This window comes from Haliotis asinina, chromosome 14, assembly GCF_037392515.1.
Source record: "Haliotis asinina isolate JCU_RB_2024 chromosome 14, JCU_Hal_asi_v2, whole genome shotgun sequence".
Classification (NCBI taxonomy): domain Eukaryota; kingdom Metazoa; phylum Mollusca; class Gastropoda; order Lepetellida; family Haliotidae; genus Haliotis; species Haliotis asinina.
This window is the reverse complement of record NC_090293.1, coordinates 20,913,330-20,926,930: the sequence shown is the minus strand read 5'-3', so window position 1 is coordinate 20,926,930 and position 13,601 is coordinate 20,913,330. Positions and strand designations below refer to the sequence as shown.

Here is a 13,601-nt window from a genome sequence, read left to right as displayed (position 1 = left end):
AGCATGGATGTTTCACTTTACAGGCAGCAAACATGCTTGATCAATAAAAGTAGAATTGCTGAAGATCTATACACATCTAAACATAATTATCCTCTCTTCAATCAACAGAATTCAGTATGTAAATAAACTTTGAAATCATCTTTGTTCATGCATTTAAGAAATAAGCAACCAACATATATACATACAATCAACAACATACATAATGAATACACTCACACTGAACTAACAGATACAAGGAACTGTTGGGTTTTTTGTCACTGACACCTGCTTCACATTCAAGCTAAAATGTGTTGAACACACTACCATTATAATGAACCAAAATAAGAGGCCCCTTTGAAGGTTCTTCCTAACCCTACTATACCGTAATGCTTACCAGATTAATTGTAAGAATATACACAATCTTGAGGTCCTTAAACCTTTTCAGTTGTAAAACACGAAATGTCACCCACAAAGATATCCATATATAACAATCCATTTTCTATGTTCAACCATCAAAGTTTGTTGAATACATCCTTGCTATATTTCTGCTTAGTAAAGCAATTTCTTTGAAGAAAAGTGGGAAGCACGATCCTATGTTTTCTCTCTGAAGCATGAAAACACTTTGAAGCATGTATTCTTGTCAGTTTTGCCAAGAATTCATTTATCCTTGGCAAATATCAATCAAAATGTTGCTGTGTAGATTGAGGTATATTCTTTGTGTCAATGCTCCTAGAGACTCTGTTTTAATGTGGAGACTGGAGGGCATGATAGAGCATGGTCAATAATCTAGTTCCCCTCAGATTGCAATGCCACGGAGAAACTCTACAGCTGAGTCCATCATGTCCTCATTACATCTTCCCAGTGTTCATTACTAAGGCTAACAAAAAAACCCTATAGACTCTTCATTGTCCTCGATAATTAGACATCATTCCATCCTCAAAGGTGACATCAGATGAACAAAAAACAAAAACAGATGCATGTTTTGGATTACAAGAAGAGATGATCAAAATGATGTGTCATCAATATTCCTCTAAGAATACAACTTAATAGTAGATCCTATTCCTTTACTTCTGTTTCATTACAACTCTTCTGTTACAGGAATTAGGTTACATAAATATCAATGCCAAGATCACAAGGATGGGCAAACTATGGACAAAGTTGGTTCTGTGAAACAAATGTTCTATATCCTGGGTTACAACAGCCACGAAGTAACCAGAACAAAATAAGTTGCTCACTGGTCATGAGGGTACATCAACCATGGACCCCGATGGACCATTGAACAACTTATTGAACTTACCAAACACCTTAATTTTAATTTTGAACTGTTTGAAGCATAGATATTGGATTGTACACTTCATATGGATCATGAGCATTCAATTGGGATACGATGACATGTGTCAAGTCAGTGAGTCTGACCATCTGATCCACTTAGTTGCCTCTTATGACAAGCATGGGTTGCTGATGATCAATTCTAACCCAAACCATCACAGGTTTCAGTACTTAAATATGACTACGACAACACAAGCTTAAACCAATATATGTGAAGTCCGTGACTATATGCAGTTCTTCACTTGCAGGCTCCTGCTGGTTCTGCTATTTATAGATTGTCCAACAAACACTGAAGCATACTTCTACTACAATAGAGGCTATACAGGTTATAGAAGGGCATGCCCTACTCTTCTCCCAGCTCCCCTCAAAGGTTAAGAAATACTACAGATACTGGCCCCATCAGGTCAGCCAGTTCCATAAAGGCCACACCTCTTCACAAGCCATCAGCAACACTCATTATTCCAAACACATTTTATGCTGCACATGTCGTGCACATCAACCTGAAACCTGTTACAGCTTCATCTTTTCACCGATCTTATTGACCCTGTTAAATTATCGTCCTTAAAAGCTGAAGGTGCTGATAGGATGATTAATAGGGGATTATTGGGACCCAAAAGCAATCTAGGTGCCTGATCTAATCCTTCAGAATACTGTGTGGTCACATAAAAGACAAGAATGTATTTTGACTGGTGGTGAGCCTGACAAAGTATATAATAGAGAAGTCTGGGGGCTGATTCCTGAGGCAGTCTTTATGACACCACCAATATCAAATAGCAATACAACTTATACCTGCTGACTTGGCATAATAAAACGTCACATCTAATCACTGCTAACCATTCTTGAGCAGATGGACAAAGCAGTGAACTAGTAGGTTTCCACCTTGTTTTACTGGAAAACATTTCTAATCCTCAAAAAAATGAACAAGTCATTTCAGGAATATGGGGGATATATACCTTTGAATTATGTAATAACATTCAATTGCTGGCTTTATACAACTCTTTATATGTCATAATTAGGAACTGCTTGTTTTGTCTCAAACTAATGAATTTGTCATCAACATATATGTAGGACTCAGATCTGTGGCACGTTTCCTAATTTGTGGCAGGTTTGATTGTTTAATTGTTACGTGGCGTCATAGCATGAATGAAGTCAATGTTATTCGACACTACACTCGCCATTCTTGGTGATAATAATCTAAGGAAAATCTTCAATGCCAAGAAAATGGAAATCATTGAAAGAGGTAGGTTTGTAATTGCGGTACCACCTACAAAGAGGAAACCTGTACAAAAAAACATAAATGCAGCAGCATTCTGAAATGGCATGGAAAAAATATTAGAGATCAGAAAACTGAAATCGGAAAATCTGAACTGGGGAAGGGAAAATCCTTGAGAAATATCCTCTCAAAAAAATAAAAGAGAAGAAACTTGACATAGGAACAATTTGAATATTATGGAAATAGCTGACACAAAACAGTCCATGCTGAATCACATCATGTGGGGGAATGGTTGCCTGAGTCTAAGACTCAGGCCCTGATTTCTCGAAACAAACTTCAGTTATTACTCAAATCTCAAACTGAGTTTGACAATTTGAAACTGCTGAATTTTTAACTCAACTACATTTTTTAAAATATAAAAGTCCAAACAGCAAATATAGAAATCTGTGGAACAAACTCTGATCGTTTACGTAGTTAAAGTTTGATACCGATTTCCACTCATTCTGGAAAATGTATGTTCCTGATTTTGCTAAAATTTGCGCAAAACTCAGACTTCAGTTTGTTTCGAGAATGGGGTCATATTAATTCAGTAATATTTGAATGAACCTGAACACTACACTAGGATAAAAGATTCTGAACATTTTACTGGGATAAGTCTGAACACCACAATGAGATATGTAGAAACACTCTATTCTGATAAGTTTCAACATTACTAGGTAAATCAACACTACTGGGAGACGTCTATACATTCTACTGGGACATGCGTGAACACTACATCAGGATAAATCTGAAACTATTAGAATAAATCTGAACACTCTACTGGGATACATCTGAACACAACAGCTTGATAAGTCTGGGCACTACTGGGATAAGTCAGCACATGGTGTTGGGAAAACTGAACACAATTGAATAGATCTAAATACTCTATACGGAGATGTCTGAACACCCTATTCTGATATATCACTTTATTGCGATAAGTGTGAAAACTATTCTGGTAAGTCTGAACTCAATTGGGACAAGTCTGCACACTAGTCTATGAAATCGGAACACTTTAATGGGATAAGTCTGCACATTATTGAGGCACGTCTTATTCTAACACTATTCTGGTAAGTGTGAACACTACTGGGACAGAACTGCACATTCTGTTAAGATAAATGTGACAACACTACATATGGATAAGTTTGAACATTATTGGGATAAGTTTCATTGTCTGTGTTGAGTTTGTGTAGCATCAGTGCTGGGAAACTTTTCTCCCATTTTGTTTTCCACACACGCAGAGATTAAAAAAAATCCCCTCACATTGTCGAGAACAGTAATATCTAGCCAAAAACATGTGGCTTCAAAAAGGGACAGATTCAGTTAGATGAAAAGGCTTCATCTCTAACATTGTATTCTGACGGCAAGACTATAATGTCTTCTACAATCAAGTAGACTGGTAGACTAACAGCTAGTCTCTGAAATGAACATATTTTACTGAAAAAACGTCCATAGTGTAAAAAAATAATATAATGAAATGGAGCCCTGAGACTTTCTTCATTTGGAAATCTAGACTTGCCACATTTTCTAGACTTGCGTGGGCTTTCTTGGATATTTATACTTCAGGGTCTGTACGACAGACTCGTAGACCGGATGTGCACATCAAGCTTCCTCAAACATGCAGTCAGTCTTCATTTATTCAGGTAAAAAATTGATTTCAAACACAGAACTTAATATCAGTGGGGAAAAGGTAGCCTGGACGTAGTTTTTTAAGCTCTTTTAATGCTAAGACAGTCGTAAGTGCCATACATTAACATGGTTTTGACTATCATAGCGCTAAGAGAGCTTCGAAAATCTAGGCCATCTGACTAACAGTTACGCTATCAAAATTGTTTTTAATTAACATAAAATACAACAAAAAGAAGCCCTGAAACTTTCTTCATTTTCAGAGACTGTGGTAATCTAGACCTGCCAAACATTTTATACTTACATAGGTTGATTTGTTTCGGGGTTTGTATCACCGAATAGACTTAACACATATTCCTAACTTGCATGGACTACACATTGGGAAGATTTGTGTCAGGGTCTGTATAACTTGCCAAACATTCTAGAGTTGCATGGACTACATTGGGTAGATTTGTTTCAGGGTTTGTATAACTGACTAGACTTGCCAAACATTCTACACGTGCGTGGGCTACATTGGGTAGATTTGTTTCAGGGTTTGTATAACTGACTAGACTTTCCAAACATTCTAGACTTGCATGGACTACACATTGGGTATATTTGTTTCAGGGTCTGTATAACTGACTAAACTTGCCACATTCTAGACTTGCATGGACTAAATTGGGTAGATTTGTTTCAGGGTTTGTATAACTGACTAGACTTGCCAAACATTCTAGAGTTGCATGGACTACATTGGGTTGATTTGTTTCAGGGTTTGTATAACCGACTAGACTTGCCAAACATTCTAGACTTGCATGGACTACATTGGGTAGATTTGTTTCAGGGTTTGTATCACCAACTAGACTTTCCAAACATTCTAGACTTGCATGGACTACATTGGGTAGATTTGTTTCAGGGTCTGTACAAGTGACTAGACTTGCATGGACTACATTGGGTAGATTTGTTTCAGGGTTTGTATAACCGACTAGACTTGCCAAACATTCTAGACTTGTATGGACTACCTACATTGGGTAGATTTGTTTCAGGGTATGTATAATCAAATACACCTGCCATACATTCTACACTTGCATGGGCTACATTGGGTAGATTTGTTTCAGGTATGTATAATCAAATACATCTGCCATACATTCTACACTTGCATGGGCTACATTGGGTAGATTTGTTTCTACCTGGTCATCAAAGGCACTGCAGTTTGCTGTGAAGAATTACATGCTTTTGGCAGGCACTAACAATTATGAGTTTGAATCCCATTTGCCTACTGGTACTTCATGGTCTGTCTGCAATACGACTGTACTCACACTGCACTTGCAAAAGTGGTAAATGTCTGAGACACTGCATGCTCTCATTTCAGTCTGTCATCACACATTCTGACATACAGTGGTACAACTGGATTACTGTTCAAACCACTTCATACTTAATTTCTGTCAATATTCATCATGACGCCACTACCACTAAAAGTCATCTTACTCATATTACCTAGCACACATCAGTTAATACTCAGAGCGAGTGACTGAGTTTAGTTTAACGCCACCTTTGGCACATTCCACTACCACTAAAAGTCATCTTACTCATATTACCTACCACACATCAGTTAATATTCAGAGCGAGTGATTGAGTTTAGTTTAACGCCACCTTTGGCACATTCCACTACCACTAAAAGTCATCTTACTCATATTACCTAGCACACATCAGTTAATATTCAGAGCTAGTGACTGAGTTTAGTTTAATGCCACCTTTGGCACATTCCAGCTATAGTAGCAGGTGACACTAGAAATGATCTTCGGCATGATGAGAAAATGCTTTAACCACTTGTCACCCATTGTACCTCCCTATTCAGGTGTTTTAATGAAGACAAGTTCTTGGAAAGGAAAGAGTTCTGGAGACATATTAATCCTTTTCGCTCTTCAACAAAAAGCCATCTGCTTCACCAACGTAATTTTAAAATATTTAATGAAAAATAGTACACTTAATCATTCTCCGAGTCCCAAACATGTTTGAATGATTAAAGCTTTTTTTTCATTTCAATAATGCTGGAATTTGTTCAATTTCCCTTTTTTTCTAGCTTTCTTTTTATTTAAAAAGAACAGCATCTGAAAATACCAGCCACATGAGCCTGCACTATCGAACAAAAACTGGGCAGTCTGCTCCAATCCTGCCAAGAGAGGTAGAAATTGCATTTAGGAGTAGGGAACGTTCTACAAATTCTGAATGGAATTGATTAGCAGAAGAGAGGCATCAAACCAAAATGGCAGCTATGACATAGCATCCATGTCACATCAAAAGGACTAATTTGCTCATTTTGGTGTGAAAAATAAGGAAATTGACGTTGCTCCCAACAAGAACAAGCCTTGGAGGGATGTAACGCAATCTGGCCACTAGTAAATTCTTCAGATCAGCTGGGTGTACTAAGTCGGGCAGGATTCTCATGGAGTGTAAATTCTGGAGATCAATAATGATAGGAAATAATCAAAATTCCACGTTTTCATCTCCAAAATCCACATTATTGCAAAATCTAATTTCTGATTGATGAGAACCATAAGAGAACAACCATGACAACTTTCAGTATCCAGAGCTTTTGATAGCTCTTGGTTATCTGGTATTTTACTCAAAGGTTTTCATTTAATATGTCACATTTCGCAATCTTCCAGTAATGAAACTCTCTGTGTGTGTGTGTGTGTGTGTGAGCGTACGTGCGTGCGCGAAAGAGAGAGAGAGAGAACCGATCAGTGACTGTGACAGAAATACACAAACTAGACACCATGTATGTTTCAATAGGAACCTACATAATTCTGTGAGTCATATGTTTACATAATGTAAATGATAGTAATTGAATTTTGTAGTCATGACATCTAACAGTTGTAATGAAAGCACTGTTCTTTCTTTTCCCCAACTGTGAAATGTTTTCATGAATCTAACAACCCCAAGGCTACTGACATTATGCACAAATCTTCCACATAGCTCTGTTAGATTCTACATAAATCATGGAAAGATCAACGGTCAATGTCACAAGACAGAAAAAGTGTTACATATGGTTACAAATTCCTGAAATACACTGATGCACTGTCATTAAATTTGTTAGATACTTTTTCTAAATATACAATTAAAGTTACTCTAAAGTTATGGTCATTGTTCAGCTTTTTGGAAAACACTGTCAAGTCTGTGACCGAGGATTGCTTTCCTTTCCTCTTCAGTCATGAAACTTTACATTAACCGATTCTTCAGGTAACTCACATTGAAGTAAAATGTCATGGTAACCTTTAACATACTCGTGAAATGTAGATGTGTCATATTTTCTTTTGAATATGATGTATACTGTAGATATTTGTTGACTAGTGCGCAGAGTTCTGAGAGTACCCTAATGGTAATAGGAATATATAATTGTCAATGGCAACTTGAAATGTTTGTTGCCATTGTTAATCAATGTGGCACTGGTATTCTAGCTACACTCAAGTGATGTTTTGTAAATAAACAGTTCTGGGTCAGTCAGTCCAGTGATTTGCATCGAGCATTATTCGATGTTGATATGATGACATGCATCAACCAAGTCTGCATGCCAAGTCAACCAATCACGTTAGTCACCTTTCAAAATTGAGTGGCTGAAAAAGAACTGTAATCTAGATTTCCATGGGTAGAAATTAAATGAATGACTGATGAACACAAAAAGAATAAAACAAGTGTGAAGTTGCATAATGAACCCAAATAGAGAGAGAGGGTGGTGAAGGCCAAGAGGGTGAAAGCTTGATATTCTGTTTGCATATATTCAGATGTAATTATTGTAAAATACATGAAAAAAGCTAAAGAGCTTAGTTCCAGGTTATAATAAAGAGGTACTGAGTCTGAGGTAACAGGTTTACTCGAATTTCAAAACACAGGTTTATACCTAAGTAAATGACTGTTACTACAGAATATGAGGCGCTATAGCTATCAGGATCTGGTTTCATCAACATAACATATTCAGTGTTCCTGGTGGTTTTGAAATTTACCAGCGGCTTATACGACTTAGTCCGAAAATTATAGAGGGATTAGTTTTTAGACACGGACAAAGTAATCAGTATTCATGACGAAATACTGTCAATAAATGTGCTGCAAAGTGTGCTGCGTGTTGCTTGTTTTTCAAGAATATGTTCATGGGATCTACATTACAATTATTGATTCGATTTGGTGCCATGCTGAGACAATCAAAATACAATTTCAAGCAGTCCAGCTACATTCAATAAATGTGTTCAGAATGTCATTAAATTAATTGAATAAACTGATGCATAACATTAACAGTATTCATAAAAGTTGTCAAACGTACATATAAATTACTATGTCCACACTTTTGTGTGATCATGTAATGTAAGTCAAGTCACTGACAAATGACATGTTGCCTTTTGTCACATCAATCTTTATCAGACAAGATGTTTAATGCAAAAACATGCATGTAGCATATTTGTGACAGGTCATAAGATAGCACAATACTTCCAATAAGTCCAATAATTTACAAATAGATAGTGATTTCTTGCTTAATGTGTTCACAATAACATTATCTCACCCCAAACTTTTGTCTAAATCTGAAAGTTTTCATTTACGAGGACAGTATCCATTACTTTTGGCCAATCAAAATTCCTATAGCAGACTGTGTCGAAAAAGTTTCATTAGAAACCAATTCTTATATAAAAAAAATGCTTCTTACAATTGTCAAATTATACTCAGCAAGGGTACAGTAATATTGTTGATGTTCAGAGCTTCTGAACGATACCTGCTATCGCCTTACATGTTATTCATAAGAAGCTTAAAAAATGGAGGTATTTTCCATTATTGTGTTATGTTAGTGAGTGGAAAGCCACCGATATTGTAAAATGGGCCACCATACATATTATTTAAGGCATCTTTTTAATCATAATTTTCTGATTACATTAATATGACAAAATATAAAAGAACAGGGATATTAAGACATGTCACAAATGGAAGCACATCGCCATATTTTCTGTATCCTTAACCACTGGATTAGATGTTTCACTTATATTTGCTTATTTGTCCCCAAAAAGAACCCTGTCAGTGTATGCTGTTATTTTTTACTACTGGAAGCCATTTTTTTTCCCTATGCACCCAATGATTACCACGTGCTACGGGTACAAAGAGTTAACAGGGCATGGCAGTGTGCGAATATCTGTATCAGGTAATTACATGGCATGGCTTGATCTGCATATGTGCAGTGTACTAGAGTCTATATTTAGATGTGCCAAGACGTTTTTAACTGCAATTTTATTAAATATACCTTTGAAAGGCAAAATGTACCAGCAGCTACAGACAGCAAATGAAAATACGGATCATCACAATTTTTATCGGTAAAAACCTGGTAATTACCAGAGAATGGGAACACTGATATTTTGGACCATCATGTCTTCGGTGATGTTACAAGGTTTCACAAGTCACTGAGTTTGTGCAGTGAAATGGGCATTAATATAGTACTCACTCAGACTTAACAAATGCGTAGTCTCGTATTGCCTCTATGACGGCCTTGAAGGAGATCTTGGAAGTGAGAGTGTGTCCATGGTAGATGACAGGTTCATCGTTTGGACCATCCCAGCAATCAACTGGAAACAACATCAGTACAACATGTGATAGAGTGAGTTTAATTATTACGCCACTTAAATTTCCACATTGTACCCATGTGTTGAATCAAACCCAGGTCTTTGGTGTGATGAGCAAAACTTCACCATCTTACTACTCCACTGTCCCACATCAACAATGCGGAAGAACTCTTAGGTGCAGGTGGTGATGTTGACACCAACTGGTCATAGTGGTAAGAAGACCATTGCTTAACATTAGCTTACTATTGTACTATTGTTGTATCACTCTGGCCACTTTGTAGAGCATACACTCATGGTTGTGCACACACACAGACACACAGACAGAAATGTTTGTCAAGTTAGTACTTTACAGCTGACTGTAAAAAACATCTACTACCACCAAAGACCTTAATTATGATGCAACTTATATCAAGCTTAAACCGGAAACAATGTCATGTAAATACATTCAAAGACAATTTACAATATGGTCAAAAACTGGTGCAATATAATAAAAACAATGTTTCTGTCATGTAACAACTCTCCCAAAAATCAAAGCAGAAAAATGTTTTTGACTAAATTGTTTTTCAACCATTTTATTCTTCTCTTTTTCAGAAAGATATAAAATGCAAAAAGCACTTTAAGAAAAATATCAAAATCTAAACTGGGGAATGTTCTACATGCAAACAATTTTTACATAAAAGACACTGTTTCCAGTCCTGACTATATATATCTCAATTCATCGCTAATGCATACTGTCAATATAAACATAATATTACCCTGAAAACTTTGCACCATGGCAAGAAGGTAAAAACTGATTCCCTCCCCCCCTAAACCCAATATATGGTCATTGCTCTACATCTTTACAACACACCTCTCTAATTTAATCGATCCTGACACAACACCCTCCCTAGCCAAGACATATGAAATGTCTCCAGTCTTTCCTAAGTAAACATCACTAGACAATGACACAAAGACCAGAATGGATAATGCCAAATACCAGTGATACACACATGGGAACTTCCGTGTTAAGAACTGCAGTTTTCAGACAGCTGATATTTACATCCTTTGAATTTAATCTGAACAGTGATTCTTCAGCATTGGACAATGCAGTACATTTTCCTCTCTTGTTCTGAAAATAGATGCTGTGTGTCCCACTGCTATCTGTGGCTAGCTTGTCAGTACATTGTAGACGAAGCTTCTACACACAGTAGCAGCTGGAGAAAGATCATTCACCCTGTGTACATAGCCTTATTGGTAATGAACAGTGCAAGATGCTCAACATTAACCTCACAGGCCTCAAAGAATACACTACGAGACAAAAGTAATATGTATTACAAATATAGGTACATGAAAACAAATATCTATATGGAAACACAATATCCAGATGGCATTATCTTTATCTAGATGTATAAAGAGGTATTCTTTGACATAGTTTTGTCATGTTGCAACAGTTGACAATGTCACAAATTAACGTGCACAATCATGTAATATTTTGGTTGATAAACTGACTTGGCTCACTGACCCCAGTGACACCACTTCATGGCTTCATGACACAATATTCCTTGGGCTATTTCCCAAGGGCCTTCCCTATAAAACCTGGCCTATGAAAACATAACAGACCTGCACAAACACTGGATCAGCTCAGTCACAACATATTTGTATCAGTACAGGTGAGACGCTGTTGCACAAAAATCAAATGATCTGCTTGTACAATGTTGTTTTACACTATGTCTGTTGTCGGCAAACTTCAAACACTATCAAGATACCGTGCCAGAACAGACCGCACTAGAGACATGGGTCATCCAATCATGAAAGACATAGATTTGCTGTTCAAAGTTACGCTTATAAGATGTGTGAAAACATGACCATATTTTCCAATCACTATTCACATTGATTTCCTCTAACCAAAGTGACAAACGTATCTATAAGATCTGCATCACTGTGGGCATTCCTCCCACATTCAGCCCACATGCCATGATATAACCGAAATACTGTGGCGTTAATTGCACAAACATACACTGACATTACAAACCAAGCATGTTGGGAACTTTCTACACGAAATCCTCTTGGACTGTAATGCACTGTAACAGGGATACATGCAGACACCTGCTACAATGTACCAATCTGTGAATAATTAAGTCTGGACTGGGAAAACCAGGGTTTGACAGCCTGAGCATCTCTCAAAAAAAACCCCAACAAAACAACTGGGGTCAGTGTTTCACAATCATGAGGCCTCTTCCTTCAAAGTGATTGTTGTGATACAATTATGGTAAACCTCTGATAAAGTAAGCGCATTATGATCATCTTAGTGCACAGATAGGTTTCTGGTACAGGGTCCAGAGGTCACGCTGGTATCCTATGACTGTCATGTTTCAGCTTCTTCAAGAGGGGGTAGCAGGAGGTTAAAGTGTTCGCTCATCACACCGAAGACCCAGATTCGATTTCACAAATGGTTAAAATGTGTGAAGCCCATTTCCAGTGTCCCCTGTCGTGGAATATTGCTATAAGCGACATATAAGAAAAAAACAAACCCAACACTCACTCAGTTTCTACAAGCATCACGCCAGTCTAGAAAGAGGACATCTGGATTTCACCCTTTTTTCCCCATCTATCTTGTTAATGTACTTACGTTCAATACATCGACAGCCTTTCTCCAAAGCTCGGATATATCCCTCCACGCTTGAGGGTCCCTTCAGCTGATCTTCTAATAGATACCTGCAACAACATGTAGAAAAGCATCAGTATCAAGCTACTAATTCATTACGCTTTACATTCTGCTTTCGTCCTGGCAAAAAAGTTCTAATTCAACAGTGGCCATCTGCATATTCTACATGTCTGGTTTGTTGCAAGTCCTCTTCAAGCTGAAAAAGTCTGCCACAAATAGGCAGTTGAAATAAAGGAGATTGAACCACTGTGTGGCTTTGATAGGTTTGAGAAGTGTTTGTAACCTAACGCTATATGTCTGAATTATCCACAGACTATAAGGGGTATGCAAATTATTAGCTGTCTGGCAGTCAGTAAGGACCAGCCAGCTTAGCTTTGACAATGTAAGCACCTTTCAACAAATCTTACCATTAACCCACCTTCAAGTTGTCATAACAGTATCTTATACTTCCAACATGAAGGTTAGCTGAAAGACATCAAGCTACTTTGTGGTGGAATACACTTGGCTACAATTTTAGAAGCAACAAAAACTTTACAAGTTTGTTTTTAGACAGCTTTGTGAATACACGACCACAAAATGCTGCTGCCTGAAATAAAAGGCTGACCTCTAAAGCCTGGACACATTTTCAAGCCTTAGTACCGATAGATATTGGCAAGAGAGTTGTTGCTTAAATAGAGTCGATTGCACAAGCAAATATCTCATATCACTTCATAGTTTGAATTCTGTTATGTATGTATATTTGAGATTAGCAAGTGTGACGAAATACAGAAATAATGGTTGCTAGATATAAGTGATATGTGCACACTTGACATATACGACACTGGCTATGTTTCACCCTATGGACAATAATTCAACATACTATCACATCAGCCATGTTGCAGATATCAGTAGCTAAATAGTTTGTTTACCCTGTAACAGTTTTTTTTGTTATGTTTTAAGGCTTCAAAAAAGCAATATTTTAGCAAAATGACAGTTGTCAGAAACAGTCTAGACCAGACAGTCCAGTGATAGGCACCATGAATATCGATTTCATGCAAAAGAATACCCTGTCCTGCATATCTTCAGAAACAGACTCAATTTAGTGGAAAGGAGAAAATATGCTGTGAAAGTTTTGTGAATGAGTTTGTGATGACACATTCTTCAAAGCATTAACACTTAATCTAAACTAGCCATATGATAATTCTCCAAACAAAGCAAAAGT

At 37.1% G+C, this 13,601-nt stretch overlaps 1 protein-coding gene across 1 annotated transcript in view; it reads right to left on the bottom strand.

Moving 5' to 3' along the window:
- LOC137260630 (inactive phospholipase C-like protein 2) overlaps positions 1-13,601 on the bottom strand; it is a 70,927-nt gene that overhangs the window by 21,025 nt on the left and 36,301 nt on the right. The window contains exons 6-7 of the mRNA XM_067798228.1: positions 12,365-12,450; positions 9,639-9,759 (exon numbers count right to left, since the gene is read on the bottom strand). Coding sequence (XP_067654329.1) covers positions 9,639-9,759; positions 12,365-12,450 — 207 coding nt within the window. The remainder of the gene's footprint in view (positions 1-9,638; positions 9,760-12,364; positions 12,451-13,601) is intronic.